This window comes from Kwoniella shivajii, chromosome 1 (assembly GCF_035658355.1).
Source record: "Kwoniella shivajii chromosome 1, complete sequence".
NCBI lineage: Eukaryota > Fungi > Basidiomycota > Tremellomycetes > Tremellales > Cryptococcaceae > Kwoniella > Kwoniella shivajii.
The window spans coordinates 556,914-579,258 of record NC_085908.1 but is presented as its reverse complement, the minus strand read 5'-3'; the positions used below and the strand labels follow the sequence as shown (position 1 = coordinate 579,258).

General features: G+C 43.4%; 8 protein-coding genes across 8 annotated transcripts; 4 read left to right on the top strand and 4 right to left on the bottom strand.

Annotated features, from left to right (window-relative positions):
• Positions 1-245: 245 nt before the first annotated feature.
• IL334_000224 (uncharacterized protein) lies at positions 246-1,136 on the bottom strand (the record flags this gene model as incomplete). The annotated part of the gene is made up of 1 exon (XM_062932008.1): positions 246-1,136. One exon carries the CDS (start codon positions 1,134-1,136, stop codon positions 246-248), a length of 891 nt encoding a protein of 296 aa, XP_062788059.1.
• A 993-nt stretch (positions 1,137-2,129) lies between these two features.
• Positions 2,130-3,002, bottom strand: IL334_000223 (uncharacterized protein; the record flags this gene model as incomplete). Its single annotated transcript, XM_062932007.1, has 1 exon — positions 2,130-3,002. The coding sequence occupies one exon, from the start codon at positions 3,000-3,002 to the stop codon at positions 2,130-2,132; it is 873 nt and encodes a 290-aa protein (XP_062788058.1).
• Positions 3,003-3,675: 673 nt separating this feature from the next.
• Positions 3,676-7,134, top strand: IL334_000222 (uncharacterized protein; the record flags this gene model as incomplete). The annotated part of the gene is made up of 13 exons (XM_062932006.1): positions 3,676-4,106; positions 4,183-4,308; positions 4,386-4,536; positions 4,609-4,683; positions 4,751-4,947; positions 5,057-5,214; positions 5,276-5,448; positions 5,522-5,959; positions 6,051-6,212; positions 6,266-6,347; positions 6,407-6,607; positions 6,664-6,743; positions 6,805-7,134. The coding sequence occupies 13 exons, from the start codon at positions 3,676-3,678 to the stop codon at positions 7,132-7,134; spliced, it is 2,604 nt and encodes an 867-aa protein (XP_062788057.1).
• Positions 7,135-7,501: 367 nt separating this feature from the next.
• On the top strand, positions 7,502-9,169 carry IL334_000221 (uncharacterized protein; the record flags this gene model as incomplete). The annotated part of the gene is made up of 4 exons (XM_062932005.1): positions 7,502-7,938; positions 8,061-8,447; positions 8,530-8,815; positions 8,900-9,169. 4 exons carry the CDS (start codon positions 7,502-7,504, stop codon positions 9,167-9,169), a joined length of 1,380 nt encoding a protein of 459 aa, XP_062788056.1.
• Positions 9,170-9,399: 230 nt separating this feature from the next.
• IL334_000220 (uncharacterized protein) lies at positions 9,400-11,770 on the bottom strand (the record flags this gene model as incomplete). Its single annotated transcript, XM_062932004.1, has 7 exons — positions 9,400-10,038; positions 10,129-10,398; positions 10,508-10,809; positions 10,913-10,992; positions 11,058-11,137; positions 11,214-11,483; positions 11,582-11,770. The coding sequence occupies 7 exons, from the start codon at positions 11,768-11,770 to the stop codon at positions 9,400-9,402; spliced, it is 1,830 nt and encodes a 609-aa protein (XP_062788055.1).
• Positions 11,771-12,837: 1,067 nt separating this feature from the next.
• On the top strand, positions 12,838-14,973 carry IL334_000219 (T-complex protein 1, beta subunit; the record flags this gene model as incomplete). The annotated part of the gene is made up of 9 exons (XM_062932003.1): positions 12,838-12,858; positions 12,940-13,051; positions 13,120-13,611; positions 13,708-13,785; positions 13,854-13,942; positions 14,007-14,264; positions 14,328-14,688; positions 14,758-14,869; positions 14,925-14,973. The coding sequence occupies 9 exons, from the start codon at positions 12,838-12,840 to the stop codon at positions 14,971-14,973; spliced, it is 1,572 nt and encodes a 523-aa protein (XP_062788054.1).
• Positions 14,974-15,344: 371 nt separating this feature from the next.
• Positions 15,345-18,730, top strand: IL334_000218 (uncharacterized protein; the record flags this gene model as incomplete). Its single annotated transcript, XM_062932002.1, has 3 exons — positions 15,345-15,385; positions 15,441-17,051; positions 17,164-18,730. The coding sequence occupies 3 exons, from the start codon at positions 15,345-15,347 to the stop codon at positions 18,728-18,730; spliced, it is 3,219 nt and encodes a 1,072-aa protein (XP_062788053.1).
• Positions 18,731-19,036: 306 nt separating this feature from the next.
• On the bottom strand, positions 19,037-22,232 carry IL334_000217 (uncharacterized protein; the record flags this gene model as incomplete). Its single annotated transcript, XM_062932001.1, has 7 exons — positions 19,037-19,498; positions 19,586-20,718; positions 20,778-20,835; positions 20,889-21,469; positions 21,552-21,660; positions 21,721-22,002; positions 22,140-22,232. 7 exons carry the CDS (start codon positions 22,230-22,232, stop codon positions 19,037-19,039), a joined length of 2,718 nt encoding a protein of 905 aa, XP_062788052.1.
• Positions 22,233-22,345: the final 113 nt, after the last annotated feature.

The window sequence follows — 22,345 nt, the reverse complement described above, 5'->3', positions numbered from 1 at the left end:
ACATCAATAGTCACTTTGTCGTCTTGCCTGTCAGGGCTTCCAATACTCATCCAAGTCTACCGGGCACAGCAGAAAAGGTCCGCTGAGGTGATCATTCATGGAAAAAGCACTGATCACTTGGCAACTAGACAGGCAATAACCGTGTGCATACGACCTATTTGGGGCTATATATACATAATAGAGGTACGGCAATCCAACCATCATCACCAAGATCCTGGAAAGAACGAAAAGTAATCACCGCTGTCTTAACTTGTACCGGTATCTTGGTTATTATTATCGCTCGTGTTAGAGCTATTGATGGCATCAATGGTTGTCGGCTTGATTATGGAGTACAGTTTACGCGATGGAGGTGCCTTTGAAGACTTGAGTTGTTGCCCCGGATCTCCCATGAAATAGCCATTATATCTTACTTTCATGTGCTCTGAGAAGTCTTCAAAGGATAACGGTAAGTCGGCTGAGGGAATTCGATGAAAAGGGTTGGGTGCTCCTTCAAAATCTTGGACGGTACAAACTGAGACTAAATCGATCTCATCTTTGATATCTATGTCTCGCCCTTTTTCCTTGAAATATGTTTTTCTGTATTTGTCATCAATCCAGGACAAATAACTATCGACCATCGCCTTTGACGTCATATCCTGAAATCTGACCATGGATGAAGGCAAGTCGTCTCCTTTTTCCCACTCAAGATTTAGAGTCCAAAAAGGTTTTCGATCTATGTTTACAGATTGATCTACGTATGCAGCCCATTTTTCGGCCAATTCCATTCGGCGTTGAGAGGTGCGACCAGCTTCAACCTCGGTGACACGACTCATGACCCTCACATCTGGACCCATGAAGGTGTAGACACCTTGTGTTGAAGTGGGATCATCCGTCTCATCCTTAAATTCACAGCCCGATTGACTGTAAGGGAAAACAATCACTTTCGGACGAAATCCTCCCCTTTCACTGCTGGGTAGAGGAAATGGATCTTCTTCTCCTAAACTGTCTCCGCTGGGTTTCCTGAAGGTAGAATTATCCTTCGTTTCGCGAATCCCTTTCGTCAATCTACTGAAAAAGGTGTTATCTAAAGTGGTCCAACCCCGATGGGAACTGCCCGAGATGAGACTAGATTTAGATTCGAGATTAAATGATGCCATCTTCGTCGTTTGTTTATGGGTTTATGGGTGGAATATTTGACTGAATGAGGATGCAGAGGACCGCAGGGTTTATAGTACGATTCCGTCAACTTGCACTCTTGCTGTACTGTATGTTGAGCGAAGTCTTAAGTGTTGGAACTGAATCTCGAAAGGTAATTCGAGACTCATCGGGGTCTTTGCTTTTATAACACAATTCTTCGCTCGCTCGCTATGGTAGACTTACATTGATCAACTGGAAGGCCCCTTCTATTTTCTGACCAACCTTTTTGCCACCATTTCACTCCACCTCGCCTTCTCTAGACCTCTTCTTAAAAAAACTTGCTACCTCCCTTTAAGCTTCAGCGTCATATGTCCTTCTTGAGTAAAGCTTTGCTACCTCTTCACTCCACTTCCTTTCTCGATGCTTTGCTTCTAATGCCGTGGCAGAGGTCATAAGCTATCTGCATGACATCATCCTCCAGCCACTCTGTCATCGCGATTGTATTGACGATGTTCGTTTTGTCTGCTATCAACACCTTTCATCTTTCATTTCTGCTCTGACCACTCATATCACAACAAAAAAGATCAAGTCAGTGTTCAATGGAGACAATCCAAGCGCATCTGCTGCTCGACATGCTGGAGCACTAGGAGGATCAGGGGGTTCTGAACGATGTAATCAATCATTCACTAGAGATCACCAGCGGATAATATTTCCTCGTTGACCCCAACCTCTCTCTCCCACCTGGCTAATCACCTGCTCTATCTCAGCCCCCTGTACAGCCTGATGTTGATCAAACGTGCAATGTCGATCAGCCCTTGTGCTTGTCAGTTCTGAGGTGTCAGTAAGTTGTACATTCGCTGTCAACCTATGAATGCTCGCTGACGTTTTATGAACAATCACACCCCATATCTAACATCGTTTGAGCGTATTTGTATCTACATACTACCAGGATGGTATTTTGTCAGTTCGTCATGTAAATCTGAAAAAGGACAGAAGGCAGCTATGATCAGGGTTTAAATCGTACTATCATCTTGAGTTTCACGATCGCTCGTACCGGATGTATCAGCAGTATTATGAGTTTCCGGCTTGATTATGGAGAACAAGTCGATGTTTGCAGGAGCCATTGAGCTTCTTAGGGATTGACTCTGATCTCCCATAACATAGCCTTCGAATTTGTTTTTGACGTATACCGAGTATTCTTCTCTTGTCAGTGGTAAATTCCCTTGATTTATCTTTTTAAAAGGCACTTGAAGTTGAAAATCTTCGACAGTGTACACTAGAGCTGTGTCTAGGTCTTCTCTTATTGGTGTTCGTGTTCCATCTTCGTTGAGACCAGTCACCCTGATGTACAGATCATTGGCCCAGGAAAAATAGCTCTTGGTGATCTCTTCTTGCGCTGCATCATTGTAGGCAATTAGAGCAGAAGGAACGTCATCCCCTTCTTTAAAGGTATAACTTAAGGTCCATACAGGACCGTCGTCTCTCTGCTTACTCAGGTAGGCTGCCCACCCTCTAGCCAGCCTCATTCGGCGCTCAGAAATCTCACCCTTGTAGGATATTCGCGCCAGTGGCCTAATTTCGGGCTGATCACGAGCAAAAACGCCATGTCTTGAGGTAAGATCATCCGATACATCCTTGAAATCGGCGCCCGTCTTGAGAACAGGAAGAATTATGACTTTGGGCCGATTGTCTTCATCGTCATAAGTCGACAAATCTCGAGAGTTGGGATCTTCTCCTTGACCTCTGTTAGATCCATTCAAACCATTATGATCCTGTTGAGTGGCATCCCAAAACGTCGTCTTCACTGCCAATGTCGGAAATTCTTTAGTGTCTTTCGACAGGGAATTGCAAAAGGAAAAGCAAGGCCTAGTGTCGACTGATGTCATCTTTCTTGATCATTTAATTTTTGTCCTTATGTCAGTTCGTACGGGGGAGAAGAGGTGATGGGGGTTTTATGGCAGTCAAAGTGTATATAAGGCGAAATTACTCGGTGAAAATCAAAAAGACAAAACAGTGACTAGGGATGATGCTGGTCGGTCGATACATATTATCATAGATGTGTAAGTAGATATCCTCGATCGTCTTCTAGGATGGGCTTCGCTGTAGTATCTTCCATTGATATCATTCGCTTCCTCAAATGGAGCCTCTGATTTCCTTGTGGCCACCTTTCTGCCACAGCTCCACTTCACTGTCCAAGCTTCTCTTGTACTTTTCTCATGACCGTTGTTGCGTCATTCTCCCTCTAGGTTCGGTTGCTGTTTTTCCCTATGACCAAGGAGTTACAGTCGTCTCCCTTCTACTTTCCCTCGTGATGTGCCGCTCTCGAAGCCTTTGTTACCTGGTCATGATATTATTTTGCATCTCCAATCATATCTGCTCGTGTCATTCTGATTCCGTCGGAAGTTGCACCACCACCACCACCCGCGTATCGGCCTCCACGCCACTTTCACTGACGCTCATCATCCACTTCACCACTTCACCACTTCATCCCCATCAAACCACCTTTCATATCTCTCTCCCCAATTGATACATACACACATTCCAATAGACACACCATCCATGTCGTTCTTCAAGCGTAACGATCCCAGTGCACCTGCCGCTCGACGTGCGGGAGGACCTGGATCCACAGGGGTGGGAGGAAATCAATCACCTTATGAGAGATTACCAGCGGATAATAACTCTTATTCATCTCAACCTTCTTTACCACCTAGACAATCACCTGCACCACCTCAACCTCCAAGTCAGAGAGATCCATATGGTAATCAAGGACAGCAAGGTGGATATGGTACTCCTCAAAGGCAGCCTCAACAACAACAGCAGCCACCTTTACCACCTAGAGGAGGCGCCGGTGGAGGAGACGGTTACTATGCTGAGAAAGCAGAATATAGACCTCAACAACAACAACCATCCACTCCACAAAGAGGTTATCCTCAACAACAACATCAAGGAGGAGGAGGAGGTGGTGGTGGTGGTGGATCAGGTAGAGGAATGTGAGTGATCTTGGAACGGACCTTCCAGAAAATCACACGGGGATGTTCAGCTTACCAGCTAGGAGTATACCCGTAGATACAACATAGCGCCGTGTCCATCGGATCCATTAGCTTTGACTAATCGATTGGTCGTTAACCCATCGGACTTCTCACCTGACGTTGAATTCGTCGTAATGAGAAACAAATTCGTGTTCTCAATCATGTACGTTACATCACCGATCACCTACTATTCCTTTGTACATAGCCCTTGATTAAGCTGATTATACCGAGCGTAAATAGTCGCGACCCAACGCATACTCTGCCTCCAAGACATGTAGGGCCATCAAAGATTATCAGACAATGGGTCGGACTGTCAGCTGTAGGAGAAACAGTTGAACTGGAACCTTATCATCCTGGAAATGGTGATTGGGCAAGTACTGTCGAGTTAGAGGTATGTTTCTGCTTTTCTTGCACTTATTGTAAATCCTCAAATCTATGCTCATATTTCGAGCTCGACGATTAGGTCGGATTCAGATTGAAGAGAAAGGAAACTAGCGATTTATTCGATAGTGAGGACATGGCAGCTGCTTTCAACAACGTGAGCATATATGTGTGGTATGCCGAAATCAGATCAAATCTAACGGTTCATTATTTGCGCAAAACAGGCATTCCCATCTCTCCCTCTAAGTCCTCTTCAGCCTTTAGTATTCGATTACCGAGGACATGAACTCAAAGCCTCCGTCAGAGCTGTATCAACCCTCGATGGTAACGATGGGGGTACAGGTATTATAATGGAAGGTACAGAAATCATTTGGGTCAAGGATCCTAGCAGTGGTATCAAACTCAAGAACAGCTCCAAGCGGTCAGTCTAGATTTCTCCTTCCATTTCCCCGTCGACCACTCATGTAGAGATCTACTCTACATCGTTACGTCCACATGATATGGAAAGCTGATGAGATGAATCACTCCAGTGGACCTACAAATGCTATCTTGGCTCCCAATTTCAAGTTCGAGGATATGGGTATTGGTGGTCTCGATAATGAATTTGCCGCAATCTTTAGAAGAGCATTCGCAAGTCGGATCTTTCCTCCTGGGTTAGTTGAAAAGTTAGGTATTCAACATGTTAAAGGTTAGCTACTATCTGCGGATGAACCTCCCTTGCCCCAGCAGCTGAGCATATTTGAGTATAGGTATTCTTCTTTTCGGTCCCCCTGGTACCGGTAAAACCCTTATGGCCAGACAGATCGGCAAAATGCTCAACGCCAGAGAACCGAAAGTCGTGAATGGTCCTGAGATATTGAATAAATTTGTTGGTCAAAGTGAAGAGAATATCAGGAAGCTGTTTGCAGACGCAGAGAAGGAGGTTAGTGATGCCTAGACAAAGCTATCGGACCAGTTTGTCTCACAATGCTGATTTCTTTCTTCTTCGCGATTAGCAAAAAGAAAAAGGTGATGAAAGCGGATTGCACATCATCATTTTCGATGAACTTGATGCTATCTGTAAACAACGTGGATCTACCAACAGTGGTACCGGCGTTGGCGATTCAGTTGTCAATCAATTATTATCAAAAATGGATGGTGTCGATCAACTCAATAATGTTTTGATCATTGGTATGACCAATCGAATGGATATGATCGATGAAGCTTTACTTCGACCTGGTAGATTAGAAGTGCACATCGAAATTTCGCTACCTGATGAAGCGGGCAGATTCCAAATCTTGAATATTCATACGAGTAAAATGAGAAATAATGGAGTTATGGCGGACGACGTTGATCTAGCTGAATTGGCGGCTTTAACCAAGAATTTCTCAGGAGCAGAGTTAGGTGGTCTGACCAAGAGTGCAACCAGTTTCGCCTTTAACAGACACGTCAAGGTAGGTTCAGTAACCTTCATCCCATTTCTCATACCTTCTGCCGTTTGATGGGAAGACGTGAATGAATTGGGAACTGATATACCTGAAACAGGTCGGAACAGTCGCTTCGTTCGAAGAGGTCGAGAACATTCAGATATCAAGAGCAGATTTCATGCACGCTTTGGATGAAGTACAAGCTGCTTTTGGTGTTTCAGAAGAAGAATTGCAACAAGTTGTACAGAATGGTATCATCCATTATTCGCAACGCGTCAATGTGAGTTAATCTTCTACTGATGGTGTACCTCAAGCTAACGCCTCTGAAATCAGGATGTGCTCAACGATGGAAGTCTATTGGTGGAACAAGTCAGGAAATCCGATAGAACACCTCTGGTCTCTGCCTTACTGCATGGTGAGCTTTTGTTAGGACTTTCGCGAATGAAGATAGAAGCTCATTCGAATGTGATCCAGGTCCATCTGGTGCCGGTAAAACGGCCCTCGCAGCTACGATCGCCATGGCATCCGATTTCCCCTTCATCAAGTTGATCTCACCGGAAAGTATGGTCGGCTATTCTGAACCTCAGAAAATAGCTCAGTTGCACAAGATCTTCTCGGACAGTTATAAGAGTCCTTTGAGTGTTATTGTTGTCGATAATATTGAGCGATTACTTGGTAGGTCAGCTTCTTACGAGTCACCAACAGAGGTAGAAAGCTGACTAAGAATATAGACTGGAATCCCATCGGGCCAAGATTCGCAAATGGTGTATTACAAGCTTTGGTTGTATTATTCGGTAAAAGACCGCCGAAGGTATGCACGTACTCGAAATACCTCTTCCATATAACAGCAAAGCTGACTTTTGGTATTGTAGGGCCGACGATTATTGATTTTAGCCACGACATCCAACAGATCTATCTTGTCCGATATGGATGTGTTATCAGCTTTCGACACAGATATACCTATATCACCCATAACGACACTGGAAGGGGTTGATCATTGTCTAAGAGAAGTTGGATTATTCAACAATTCAAACGAACTCGCGAGGTCGATGAAAATGCTTAAAGATGCAAGACTCGGTCAAGAAGGAAGAGCAGATCTTTCTATCGGTGTTAAGAAACTGCTCACTTTGGCAGAGATGGCCAGACAAGATCCTGATCCAGCTAGTAAATTGGCAAGTAGTTTAGTAAGAGAGGCGGCTTAACAGGATAGTAAAAATAGACTGATGACTACTCGAGTATGGCAAGTTCGATAAACTGGGTAAGAAGGATTGTAATGTTTTTAGTCTGTTATGAATGGTCTGAATGGTTATGCAGACGCAGAGGCATTTGTGAACTTCCATGTGTCGTCGTCGTTGCCTTCGTATTGCTTAGTTTCATCTGCGAGCTGGTCGTTGCATCTTTCTCATTGCATCCAATAATTCCTGGTGTGATGGCGTTCAGGCACGTCAACATTGGTTTGATTCAAAAAAGTTGAAAGTCTGTTCAAGGTGGTCAAACTGATCATCAAATTGTCTTCTTCGCTTTGTATTCGTTCTCTCGACGCAAACTCATAATCACCAAGAGACAAGGATGTCTGTCGCCCCTTCAGACGAGGAACTGAACTCTGCAGCCATCATCCTGAGGAGTGCTCACCCTTCATTGGGGATTGGGAAACTACTGGCTCAACTCAAATTGGATAATCCAGAATGGTCAATATCCGAGAAAAGATTCAAGAGGTTCTTACCTCGTCCTTCATCATCGTCAAGTGAGAAAGGGCAGGGTGATGGAGAAGTAAACGGAGGGGGTAGTGGAAGTGGCAGCTCGAATGTAACGGAGGTGAATCAGAAAGATGGTGGATTGATAGCTCAGACTGGAATCGATACGTTCTTGGACATCAAACAAATAGCACCCAAAGTCAAAGTGAAAATGTTCAAAGATGGTAAAGGGAAAGGATTGGTAGTGAGAGAGAAATTGCAAATGGGGGAAATGATTTGGCAGGAAGATCCTTGGATCGCAACTAATGATATGTGAGTTTACATATGTCTAAATTTGGAGGAACTTTATAGCGAAACTGTATTGAACGAGACGTTCAAGATTAATCTGAAAGCTGAATAATAATAACGAATTTCCTGATGCATTCGAATCATAGATCCCTTACACAATATCTGACATCACGAGAAATGTGTTCACAATGTCTGACATTATTCCCTCAACCTAATCCACCTTTATCAGTACCCTGCACGTTCTGTGGTGAAGCTCAATTCTGTAACAGGTTATGTTATTCAAAAGCAGTCAAGGGATCCAGTGGACATCACGATTTACTATGTCCAGGTCAAAATAAAGAAGTCAAAAGTATATTAAAGTTAATTCAATCAAAGCAGAACAGGGATTTACAAGCTGTCATTAAAATAATAGCGAAATGGCGTGGTGAGAGAGAATGGGGTTCTTCATCAGCAAGAAAAGAAATAGAAGATAGAATTTGGAATTCTATGGCTAGAGTAAATCAACGTACTAAAGAAGAAGAAAGGAGAGAATGGTGAGTAGATTTACATATGTCTGTCTTGCTCTCTGCTGCATACTGCGTATTCTACTTTGATCTTCGCTTATACTTTTGTTAGGCCATTCATAGCGAAAGATAGACTTGAAGAATGGCGTTTAACACATTTATTAATACTTAACGTATTGAACCCTTCACCTTCAGATGACAACTACAAACCGTTCCAAAGACTCTTACAAAGCAAAAAATCGAGATTAATACCACTGACAAAAGAAGAGGAAGAAAGATGGTTCTCATTTGAAAGCTTTTTGGAACTGCTAGGTTTGGTAGGATTGAATCAAGAGAGTTCAGGTGGTTTATACGCTTTACATTCGCATTTGAACCATAGTTGTGATCCTAATGTTCAGGTGAGTTGACTCGCTTTTTTTCAAATAAAAGAAAAGGCCTCAATCTCATCTCTACCTTGAGCTGATCAATGCTTTTTATCGTAGGTCCGCAATTTACCTAAAGGATGGACACCTCCAACTACTCTTCCAGCAGAATTACCACCGCCAATGACAGCTCAAAATAGAGGGACAAACAAATTAACTATAATAGCTAAGAAAACAATTCATCCAGGAGACGAATTGTTGGTCTCATACGTCGATCAAAGATTAGATTATTCAGAAAGAAGAGAGAGATTAAGAGAACAATATGGTTTCTACTGTCATTGCACGAGATGTAAGAAAGAACAAGTTGAGTACTCAAAATCCAAAGCTTAAGATCTTATCAAAGTCAAAATGAAGTGAAATGTGGGTATATCCAAAAGTGAACACGTAAAGGGATGAGGTATATAATAACCCTCTGGTATATCCATATTTGTAGGAGTATAGCATTGATAGTTCACAAGAGTCTATGCATTACATGTATGAAACGAAAACAACATGATTTGATGTCGTCCTAAATACCCTGACTCTTGAATGTCTAGCGTGATCTATCTCTAATTCTGAACCTAGGCAGCAATCTTGACGTTATCCACCTTCATTGTATCTTCATTGCCGTTAGCTTGGCCTCCTTCTTCTCCTTCAGAGTCACTTGCACTCTGCCTCCTTTTTCGTTTGTCATCTTTCTTCCTCTCTTTAGCTTGTTTTCTAGCTTCTTCTTTGTTTTTCCTCTTTCTACCTAATCTCTCTTTTCTCAATCTCTCTTTCTCTTCATGAGCTTCGCATCCCATTCCCACTAACCCACCACTCTGAGCATCTTTCAGTGCTTCTTCTTCAGTGATACCACTTTCTACAGCTCTTAAAGTCCGACAATGAGTAATACAAGCTCTGGTTGGACATCGGGTAGCAGCTACTGAAGGACAACCTTCATGAACACATTGATCTACGTTATGCCCATGTCTTGCTGATCTCGAAAATAATACAGTTCCAGGAACAGAAGACGCGGGTGCTAATGGATTAGCAGGGTTGATGGAAGATGAAGATGGTGATGAAGGTCTTGTGACAAATTCTTCTTTACCACCTATCTCGGTGGAGACTGGTTTGGCGCGGATTTGGGGTTGCGCGCAGAATAACGGAAGTGATCTATATCCCGTTGATGGATCTATAGGTGATGGCCGGAACGAAGGACCAGCTTCCTGTTTCGATGGCTACATGAGACACGACATGATCAGGACCGCTTCCCATTGATTGAGAGACAAGCACTCCCTGTTTCATCCATGGACAGGAGATTCACTCACCTCACATCTCTTCTCGATCTCATTGATCAATTCTCTAAATCCTCCCATTCCATTGTTATATGGACATTGAGCTATCCGGATTCTCAACTCCTCATCTGTATCTAAAACAGGTTTCAGTAATCTGAACATATGAGCTTTGATAGCTGATCCTGCAGTTGTCGATTTGAGTGATTCAACTATGTCCAAATAGCGATTGGCTAATACGGTGATTGGTGGATGAGAATGCGGATGTGAAGGAGGTAAGAAAATAGCTGGATTGGACAAGTTTCCCTATACCCATGAAATCAAAATGAAAAAAAAAGTCAGAATTGTTTCCAAAAACATATCAAGAAATCCTTTTTTTAAACGAAGGAGGAAAGCGGGATACATTGAAGCTCACCTCAGCAGTCATAACACCATCACAACCCGTTTTATCCAAACACTTCTGAACATCCTCATAATACAATATGTTACCATTTGCGAAAACCGGAACTGAAACATTTTCTTTAACTTTTTTAATCATTTCCCAATCTGCTAATCCTGTAACTTGACCTTTCATCTCTCTTGTCCTACCGTGACAAGTCAATATTTGAGCTCCGGCAGACTCCATCATTTTAGCATATGCTATAGTCTTGGATAAAGAAGGGAAAATTCGGAATTTGGCCGTAACCGGTACTCGAAGATTGATATGCAATATATTGACTATAATAATCAAAGTATCATCAGCATTTGAGATCGAAAAGGTTGCTAATAGAACCGGCTGAAGGGAGGTCCAAGTCGCAGAATACAGTCCAATTCAACTTACTCAGCCTATACACCAAATCCCATTCATCTTGAAGGAAAGAACCATAACGACCTCTTTTCGCTATACCTTGTGGACAGCCGCTACGCATGTTACACGATAAGCATATGCGAATGAGTCATTTCAGACGTTGTAGCGCTCCGCTTACAAATTGATATCTACCGCATCTACTCTATGTTCTATTTTCTTAGCTGCGGCAAGTAAGATTTCCGGATCATTTGCGCAGAACTAGATTTCCACCAAAAATCCATCAGCGTCATCGCCAGAAAATCCTCAAATACCTTGAACGTTGGTATTGACTTACTTGAGCAATTAAAGGTCTATCACCACCTTCTATACCAGCTACTAACCCATCTCCACCTTCTTCGTCGAATGTCAAGTTGAATTGCGCATCACCTCTTCTTCCTCCTTCGACTTTCGTTTCCGAGAATACTTTAGCATGTATCATAGGTGTATAGCATATATGGGCACCACCTTGATGTCGAATGATCTTCTTTCCGGTGGTTGTTGTGACCGTCTCGCTTGGTCCTGCTAAAGAAGGTGGTAAAGGTGATTTGGAAAGTAACCTCCATGCCTAATTTGGGATATCAAGCAGAATTTGTCAATCAGCGGATATGTATATAGCGAGAATGACTCAGATTCAGTACACAAGAGAAAGAGGGAATAACGTACCAATTCACTCTGATCAACCATGGGAGCAACGACATATTTTGGACTTCCAATCGATTTATAAAAATCATATCCTCCTGGTTTTTCATGGACCGGTACGTTGTTTTCATTAACAGTGTATCTAGGAAGCACTTCTTCCTGAGATCGATTGTTGCTTGAAGATGAAGCTGCATTGCTTATTTCGACAGTCATATTTGATGAACGCAACAGAGATGGAAGTGATCGAAAAGCGATAGGAAGTGCGCCAATGGCGCGAGTGAATGTGGACGTAGTGGCGAGATCAATGGGGGAGGTTGTTTGTTCCTCAGATATACTCTAGCTCTCTATGAATCGATAGCGGCAGATCCAGAGCTTGTACCCTGCCTGATAGGCTGTCAACGTCGATACGAGTATTGGGATACAAAGTGGATAAGCCCAAAAAAGAAATTGAAAATGTCATATTCAACTTTTATTCGACAATTGTCAACATCGGTGACTGACTTTTCGAAGGAGATTGTTAATATCACGTGACTTGCAGAAACCATCATCGTAACTTGGCTACAGGCTAGGCTAGCTTCTTGACCATATGCAGTCATCGTATTCCTACATGCAGCGTTCTCACCCTCCAATACGTGGTCAGCTCTCCGAGGAGTCAGCTATGAATGCATACGAAATGCATGTATTGCCGCCCAATACGACGGGCAGATGGATCGATTCTTGGGCATTTAGCACATCCGGCGGACAAGTACTCCTGTGATGTGTGATGTGCTTCCCAGAGGATCAACTTGACGGTGCACCTTTTATTAAGAGGTTTCATCACTGTCACGGTCACCAGCTGGTGCCTTCGAGTAGCTGGCGACGAAAGCCGAAGCTTCAGCCTTGATTTGACTTATAGCCGCCGTCGCAATGCTAAAAGTATCTCGTGCAGGTGTACTCCCTCCGTTGATAGTCCTCGTAGTCCCGCTGGTAGAGGCCTCTCCGTTTGTCTCTCTTCAGCTCGAGACAGCTCGACATCTATCCAGTAGCACTTGTGTCACCACCACCCTGAACCTTCCATTGCTTCTGAACTATGAAGGCACTGATACCGCCACCCACTTGCCAATAATGCCACATCCTTTCAGATTGCCACGTGGGATCAGATAATATATTAGTCGTCGCGCTTCGACCGCTTTCTTGAGATTTCAATCTTCAATGAAACCAATGAAACTTATTTCCGCGTCTTTCGCTCAACTTCTTATACACTTATCCACCCATATCAAAGTCAAGATCATCGAGCAAAAATGAACGTATTCGCTGATGAAGTGAGTGGCAATCATCGTGTCTGCTTGACTCGTGCTCGAGAGGGGAAGTCGGGCTGATCTAGATGTGTTCCTTTTTCCAAGGCCACTGAAGAACGAGGTGAAAATGCTCGTTTGTCGTCGTTCGTAGGAGCTATGGCATTGGGTGATTTAGTGAAATCTACTCTGGGTCCCAAAGGAATGAACAAGATCTTACGTGAGTCAGCTGATTTGACACTATCGAAACAACGAGAGCGCTGATGGGGAGAATGTTATCAATCGTAGAATCCGCTTCAACTGGTCAAATTACAGTTACGAATGATGGAGCAACAATCTTAAAGTCGATTCATCTAGATAACCCTGCGGCCAAAATATTAGTCAACATATCAAAAGTACAAGATGACGAAGTTGGAGATGGAACCACATCAGTCTGTGTATTAGCATCTGAATTATTACGTGAAGCTGAAAAATTAGTTACTACACAAAGAATTCATCCCCAGACAGTAGTAGAAGGTTTTAGAATAGCTTCAAAGGCATCTCTTGAAGCTTTGGAATCAGCGGCCGTGGATCACGCTTCTGACGAAAAGAAATTCAGAGAAGATTTATTCAACATTGCAAGAACTACTCTCTCTTCAAAAGTTTTATCTCAAGATAAAGAATATTTCGCAAATTTAGCTGTAGATGCTGTACTGAGATTGAAAGGTTCAACAGATTTAGAACATATTCAAATCATCAAGAAACCAGGTGGTAAATTGACTGATTCATATCTTGATGAAGGTGAGTAAAGATTGACCTAGCTTCAAAAATTGTCAATCGTCACCTGGAACTTGCTTGTCAAGTTGGGAAAAAATGCTCATCTGGGTGACAAAATAGGATTCATCCTTGATAAATCGATCGCTACAAACTCACCTAAGAGGATAGAGAATGCCAAGATTCTGATTGCCAATACTTGTAAGCATTTGAAGAATGATTGGCGCTTTCAGCTCGAAGATTTAGCTGACCATTGTTGCCATTCTCAGCTATGGACACCGACAAGATCAAGATATTTGGTGCAAGAGTAAGAGTAGATGGAACCGGCAAGTTGGCCGAGTTGGAGCGAGCCGAGAAGGTGTGTTGAGTAGCATACATCGTGACGGTGATGCTGTGCTGACAGACATACGTTCGCTATCTAGGAAAAAATGAAGGCTAAAGTGCAAGCTATCGCTGCTCACGGTGTCACATGTTTCGTCAACAGACAACTCATTTACAACTACCCTGAATCCCTCCTCGCGGAAGCAGGTATCATGTCCATCGAACATGCCGATTTCGAAGGTGTTGAACGATTGGCTTTGGTCACTGGTGGAGAGATTGCAAGTACCTTTGACGCACCCGAGAAAGTCAAGATTGGTCGATGTGACCTCATTGAAGAGATCATGATTGGTGAAGACAAGGTAAGCATAACTTCAATATGGCCTCCTCCTGCCATGCTAAGCTAATACATTTACATCGTACAGTTAATCAAGTTCTCCGGTGTCGCTGCTGGTCAAGCATGTACAGTTGTTCTCCGAGGAGCAACATCGCAAATGGTAGAGGAAGCCGAACGATCATTGCATGATGCTCTTTCAGTCCTATCCCAGACAGTGAAAGAAACTCGAGTAACCCTCGGAGGAGGTTGTGCAGAGATGTTGATGTCCTGTAGAGTTGAAGAAGCAGCTCGTACCGTCAAGGGGAAGAAAGCTTTGGCCGTTGAAGGTTTCGCAAGAGCTTTGAGACAAATGCCTACCATCTTGGCAGATAACGGTGGTTACGATTCAAGTGATCTAGTAACTAAATTGAGAGCCGCTCATTATGAAGGTAGATCGGATGCTGGTTTAGGTGAGTTGATTATCAATCTCGATCATTAAAATTCGATAGGCTGGCTAACAATACCGAATGGATGTGTAGATATGGATAAAGGAGAAGTTGCTTCAATGAAGGAATTAGGTGTGACCGAATCTTACAAGCTTAAGAAACAAGTAGTTGTCAGTGCGAGTGAGGCCGCAGAGATGATCTTACGGTGAGTTGCCCATAGTGACTTCATTGATCAATGCAACTGACAATTCTCCGCTTAGTGTCGATAACATCTTACGAAGTACACCAAGACGACGTGAAGGTCAATAGTAGGAGTGATGGAGCGATCTGAGACGAGAATTGGATGTTTGTTGACTAGTATATGGAAGTTGAGAGCAGGCAGTAACTAGATTTACGCTAAAGGATTAAAAGCAATGCATTCACATCGCATCAGATTGAACCAGCAGAGCATCGTAATAAACCATTAGGATAAATTTCTAAGTCAGTGAGAAGAAGTAAAAGTAATTTGTAATAAGCCATTACAAAAGCAAGGTGGAGGTTTGTTTATACATCACACGCGACTGTTCTTTCTCCATGTTTTTTGACTTTTCACGTTGGAGGATCGCACAAAGACATTGTTTATCGTTCAACTTGTTTATCAACTCTGCATCGTAGTTATAACATCATCATCACCGTACTAGATGACATGGACACCCTCTCATCCTACCTCGGGATCTTCTTCGTGAGCTACACCTGAACCTAGACAGGATAGTATAGCTGATCAACTGTTTCAATAGGATGTTTACTCATCCTTCATTACCTTCCAATGAGGAATTACCTTTCTTACCGCCACTCCCAGATACACCTCAACATTCATACAAGTCATATCACTCTGATGAGTATATGTTGAGAGCCAGAACACCGATCACAAGGAAAATATGGGAAGAGAGGTTGAATGGTAATACACCTTCTTCTGCTTCGTTTACAGTAGAAGATACCTCCCCACAAGAGAATGGGAATAGATCATCCAAGAAATGGGACGTAGAAGTTGATTATCCAATCTTATCCACCAGACAGCAAGTTTTCGGTCCACCCCTAAGTATAGGCAGAACACCTAGTAAAGATTATACGAAAGTCATGAGAACGCCTTGTCAAGCCAAATTTGAGGAAAAGCACAGGGAGGAGTTATCATCAGAATCAGAGAACGTTCAACCAGTCATTGATTCCCCTATCAACAAGATCACTGAAGTTCAAGCTCAATCACACCTGGATCTGTCAGAGAAACGGTTATTCCCAAATGGCTCAGAAGACCCACACGTTCATTCTCGTACATTATCCCCTTCTAATATCGCTGATCCAACTTCACCCCAACACGTTCAAGGGCAACCTCGTATATCAGCATCATTCAACCTTCCAACATATATAGCAGATGATTCTCTCCTCGCTGATCAATCTCTCATGGGCGGCTCAACAAGTAGTACCGATGAGGATAGCTTCCATCTAGAGCTCAACAATCTTAGACCTCAACCAGCTAACACAACTGAAACTGGAAATTCATCTCAAAATGCATCTACTCATTCGGCAACCTCTTCCAATACACCTACCAAACTTACTTCCAGATCAAGAGCATATCTTGTTCCACCTCAAAATGCTTTAGATCAATCCACCTTGCTCCCTCGATCACCAGCCAAGTCAGCTCATTTACTTGACCCTATCAACGCTCTTACACAGGTACAACCTCCATGGACAGGGGATGAATCGGATCTCTATGAATCTTCAGTTTCATCTTCTAGAGAAGCTTCCTTATCACCTGAGAAACCTGGTACAATAGTAAAGCCTTCTTCCTCCCTACCAAGTTCAATCACTACGAAAGGTTTCCCGTCAAGTTCTTCTTCCCATTCAATCGTCTCCCTGCCTAGAATCACCAGGACTTTCCCTGCATCTTCATCTGGTCAATCATTATCTTCCGTAGCAGAAAGTGAAGATCATGAGTATCCACTCTGTAATACAAATGCGGACATTAGTACTTTACTTCCCGTCAGTCCATTGAAGACTGCACATCTCTTAACGGACTCAGAACTCATTACAAGAGAAACCTTGGTGGAAGAAGCGAGTTTCAGATTACCATTAACATCGTCGTCAACAAGAAAAACACCTTATAGACCTATGTTCATGAGTAAAACACCTAGGAAATCACCTCCCGCAAAGATGAGTCCCATCAAGACTATCGTCAAAGGAAATATCAATATGAGAGGCTATGTTCACGAAGAGTTTAGAGATATAGGAGATACAACTTTCGATCTTAAAGATTTATTGGCAAAAGTTGGTAAACCAAAAAGAGCTTCCGGTACTGAAGAAAGCTTCGTTGATCTTTTACATGATGATTTCATGCCAGATGGTTTAGATGCGTGAGTTGACTATCAACTTCCTTTTTCAACACATTCCATTGTCCATTCTGTTTGAGAGCAGATTGCGAGATGAAAAGGTAGCTGATTATCCTCAATGGGCGTCTGAAAATAGATCTATGATGGGCCCCGATGAATCCATGCTACCTTCATCATATCGACCTAGAAATTTGAGAACAGCTAGTATCAGTCCAATCAAGCAAACTTCAATATACAGTCCTTCTCGGCAATCAAGATTAATGAGCGTACCATCACATACCATGCGTACGACTGCATCCGACCCCTCAGCTACGGTCAAACGATTACCGACTTCCTATTCTAGTCGAAATCTTCCTACTCAAAGTGACGAGGCGGATGAAGAGGTAAAACAATCGACAATGATGAGATCAAAAAGTTTGTCTAGGATGGCTGAGATGGTAGAAAGAGTGAGATCTGAACGTTCTACTTTTTCACATTCCACTGAACATCAACATATCAAGAATGACAAAGAGCAGGAAAGACCAAAACAAGAATTGGTATTGGTCTCTCCTCCCAAAACAGCAACGGTGTCACGAGATTATGTTTCCACCAGGACACCAGGGACGCCTGCAGCTAGACCTAGAACTAGTACGATGCCTCCTCCAGCTACTTCGAGAAGAATCTCATTATCTGCAGGTGCCATTCCAATTACATCACATGCATCACTCAAGCATCTCAATCTACCTCCTTCTAGAACTACTCAGCCTAGGTCGACCGCTATAACCACTCAGGATGCTACATTAGCGGCAGCGGGTAGAAGTTTGACAACTACCAGACCAGCTACTGGCACTGCCATGTCCACCTCTAGACTCGTAACCACATGTATGACGTCTACCAGACAACCGGTGCCTTCCCGTACAACAGCCAGAACATGTATGGCACCCCCACTCCCTCAAGCGGTAAAAGCCAGAATTGGTCCCAGTTCAAGTACGCAAACATCTTCAGCGACTCTACCTACTATTCCAATCGCTGGAAATGCCACGACGTCCTCGAGACTCACCTCAAGACCATCAACTATCGCCAAAGCAACAACGACTACCCGTGGAGCGACCGGCTCTACTAGCGCATCTCATGTCGTCAGGCCTTCTCTAGCACCTAGACCTATCGGACTTCCCAAACCTGGAGACGGACCTACCGCTCGATCGAATACTACATCTACATCCACAGACAACAGAGCTAAAGTATCAAGAGGCTTCGGAAACGATCCTAGTACAACAATGAATCGTCTGTCTCGTCCACCAGTCGCATCGACCTCAAACACAAAACTGTCCAGTGGTCCTTCGACATTGAAAGCAAGAGCATTGTCCACTCCTGCATCCCTAGTCAATACTGCTTCCAAATTACCCCCGGTACCAGCGCTACCCACCTCAAGACTCACTCGACCGTCAACTACGACCACTTCATCTTCGACTACACGACCTATCACTAGTACCGCAAATATCAGAAACGGAAAATCGTCAATGCCACCTCCATCGACCAATGCAGGAACACAAAGAGCCCGAACTGGAAGTACGACTACATCGAGTGTGTTACCTAGACCCAGCGTACGGACTACCATATCAGGTAAAAGTTCTGCTCCACCCTCTGCTTCAGCTGGGCCTGGAACAGGATTGACGGCATTGAGAGAGCGATTGGATAAGTTACATGCTAGACAAGGCAGGTAAGGAAAAGATGTTTGATCTGTACATATTTTCCGGGTTCATGCGGCTTTCCTTTTTACAATTATCGGACAATGTGTGTGCATAAACATAACGTTTTCTTCCCATTATTGTGGATGCATCATGAATGAGATCGATACCGTTCGACGCCCTACTTCAGGGAGAGATATAATATACAACAACATGATCCTTGGGTATTTCCCACTCATCTATATCCACGCAACCCCCAATCTCAATCTCAATTTCAATCTCAATCTCAACCTCAATCTCAAGGGCAGACCAAGTCCAATTTCACGTTGAGTGTGAAGTTGTCTATGTATCACTACCGAATTCTAATGGTCTCAAAACCTCGCCCAGGCCTTTACTTACGTTGTCCAACCAGATATTCAACTCATCAACGGTTCTTGTTAATTCATCGAAGACTGAATCTGGATCCAAACCCAAATCTAAGGGTTTCAGAGTAGGTCCTCCGTTCATACCGATACTGATACCTGTACCAGCTTGGAAGTTGAAATTGGGATTTGAAGGAGAAGGTATTATAGTCGTCGCGGTTGGTATTCCGTTCTCACCTGGAGAGGTAACGACACTGCTTCCACCACTCACACTAGGTGTAGGCAGTGGTAATGAATATGATGGTTGCGATTGTACTTGTGATTGAGGGTGAGGTAGCCCTTGGGCAAGTGGAGAAGGCGTTGGTCGAAACGCATGATTCGTCGTGGTCGTGCTTGGTGACGGAGGTAAGAGATCAGGTAAATCAGGTACAGCAGATGAGAACTAAAAAGGTTTCAAAGATTAGTGTATGTTGGATGTGTTTGATTTCTGATTGGCACCTCTTCACGTTAGGGACCAGACAAGACGCACTTTTAATAACTCCCTTAAACCAACAGCTTGACCTTCATCAACTCTACTTCCACTTCTACTTCTCATCATACCTATCCCACCTCCGGGGGTGTTCGTCATACTATTCGGTCTTCCCAGCGCACCCGGTATACCTAAACTTTTAGTTGGAGATAATAAAGGAGCTTCTGATTGAACCAAAGCTAAAGCTTGCGCATGAGCTTGAGAAGCTGGTACACCTCTGCCTTCCATTACAGCTACACTTGCTTGTCTCATCATTTGTGGTCTGGCTGGAAATCCAGGAAGAGGTCCAGGACCCATATTACCACCAGATCCAGATCCAGCAGCAGGCCCAATCCCAAGTCCAGGTCCTCTGTTAGGTGAATCTGCATTATTACCTTTCGGTATAAGAATTGCCGGTGCTGCAGAGTGCATTCGATTCAATCCTGGTGCTTTCATTTTACCGAAAGAAGAATTTGAAGGTCCAGAACCAAATCCAGATCCAGAACCGAGTGAACCAGGAGGTCCACTACCTGATAGAACAGGGCCTTTGGAAACCAAAGGGAATTGAAATCCTCTTAAACCATCACCCATAGATCCACCGCCACCGCCTGGTCTCCTAGCTGGACCGAGACCAGAGCCAGGTTTGCCTCGATTGTCATCAGGTTGTGATCTAGATGTAGGGACAGAAGATAATGTATCTAGACTCGATTTTGGTTTCAATCCTCTTTCCAATGATGGGGGAGGCGGTAATGGATCGTTATTCCATGCTGTTGGAGTGGATGTTTGTGATTCCGTATTTGACATGAAACTTGACTTCGAGTTCGGATCATTGGCTGTGTCTACAGATATCGAATCTGGTGATCTACCATTCCGGACCATCAGTCTTTGACGGACAGTCGATCCATCAAATCCGCCTCCATTGATTGATTCAGGAGAGTCAGGTGGTAGTTGAATCGTCTCTTCAGGTTCCGGCGATGGGAATCTTCCAGCTTGTTCAACGGAAGATGATCCTTCTGAAGACGATTGTGGAGTAGAAGGCTGTTGCATGGCGAAAGATTGAAAGGGGTCAGGTTCAGATGATGATTCATCGTGGAACAGCCGACGTAGCGATTGAGGTGCTGGACGAGCTGTCGGAGGTGATAGGTTTGCGAGAGCTGAACGATATCATTTAGTTGAGATGATCTGGTCTGTGGTTTCGAAAGAGACAACATACCGATTTCCCCGTCCTCCGCTTTTTGATCAACCAGCATGCTCATCCTTGATCTAACAGTCTAGAGGAATTGAGTCAGATTCGGTTGGAATGAGGTAAAGAGTAAGCACTCACATCAAAAGCCCAATCTGGATTACTATCATCTCTCCAACCATCTTGATTGTCTTCGTCGTCGTCATCTAGATTCGCACCTACACCAGGAGCTAAACTTTGTCTTTGACCACCTGATTCCTTCCAAGCTTGATATTTGACTATCAACTCATTCAATACAGTCAAAGGGGTTTTCTGCTGTTGTTTTATCCATTTCGTTTTTAACAGTTCCTCAGCCGACAATCTATCCGAAGGTTCTTCATTCAAACAACCAGTCAAGAACTCTCTCATATCTTTTGACCAATGATCACCTTCTAATCTTGGTGCACGCATTTTACGATCACTTAACATCATCACTGCCCTAGCTGCAGGTTGACCTGACATTGGTGGTTCACCATATGCCATTTCTAATAAAGTGATTCCCAATGACCATATATCCGCTTTTGAATCGTATAATCTACCTTCGGTCACTACTTCGGGTGCCATCCAATATGGTGTACCAACAAATGTAGATCGTTTAGATGTTGTCGATTGAAGTAATGCCGCGACACCGAAATCACAAAGGATGATACGTAAAGGTGATATCGTTAGAAGGATGTTTGCAGCTACATTAATAGATATCGTTAAGCCAACATCATCCGCCATACTATAGTCAACGACCAAGTGAAGAGGAAGTCTGAAGCTTACCTTTGAGATCTCGATGTATCACACCGTGTCTATGAAGTGCAGCTAAAGCTAGCAAGACCTCTCTTATAATCAAACATATATGTAACTCTTTCAATGGTTTAGCTCGTGACTATCATTTCTGTTTCAGTACCCAAATAATTTCGTACCCCAGATTTACGTTTGTACTTACAACGGTCCTTATACTACCTCCTTCAGCAAGTTCCATGATGATCCATACTTTTGGACCTTCCATCAAACTGCCATAGTATTTCACTACATTTGGAACTGGACCTCCTGTAGTTCCACCACCCAACATCAATTGTTGAAGTAATGATATTTCTTTTTGTATGTCACCAACGTCATCATCTTCCGTATCTAGATTGATGATTTTCAGAGCTACGATATGACCTGTGGAAAGATGTCTTCCTTTATACACAGCTCCATAAGCTCCTTTACCTACTATCTCAAGTTTCTACCAAAAACAACGAGTCAACGCATCATAAGCATCGATGTCTCCGTATGTATCTACTTGGTTTGTATTCGCGTTGATGACATAGGGTTGGCGCCAATGAATGGTGGATGTGGATGTGGAAGAAGGAAAATGCTCACCTCGTATAACCTATCTGGATGGACATCTTTTGGTTGAGACGCGAGTGAAGATATATAAGCTTGTTCACGCGACGCTGCATTGGGAATCATCATCGCATCGATGTTGTCGCTGTCAGATCACAGTGCAGCGAGCATAAGCAGTATCGCCAAGCAGATGGGACTGCTCTTTGTCAATGATCGAGGTGATTTCAAGTGTATGACATGAA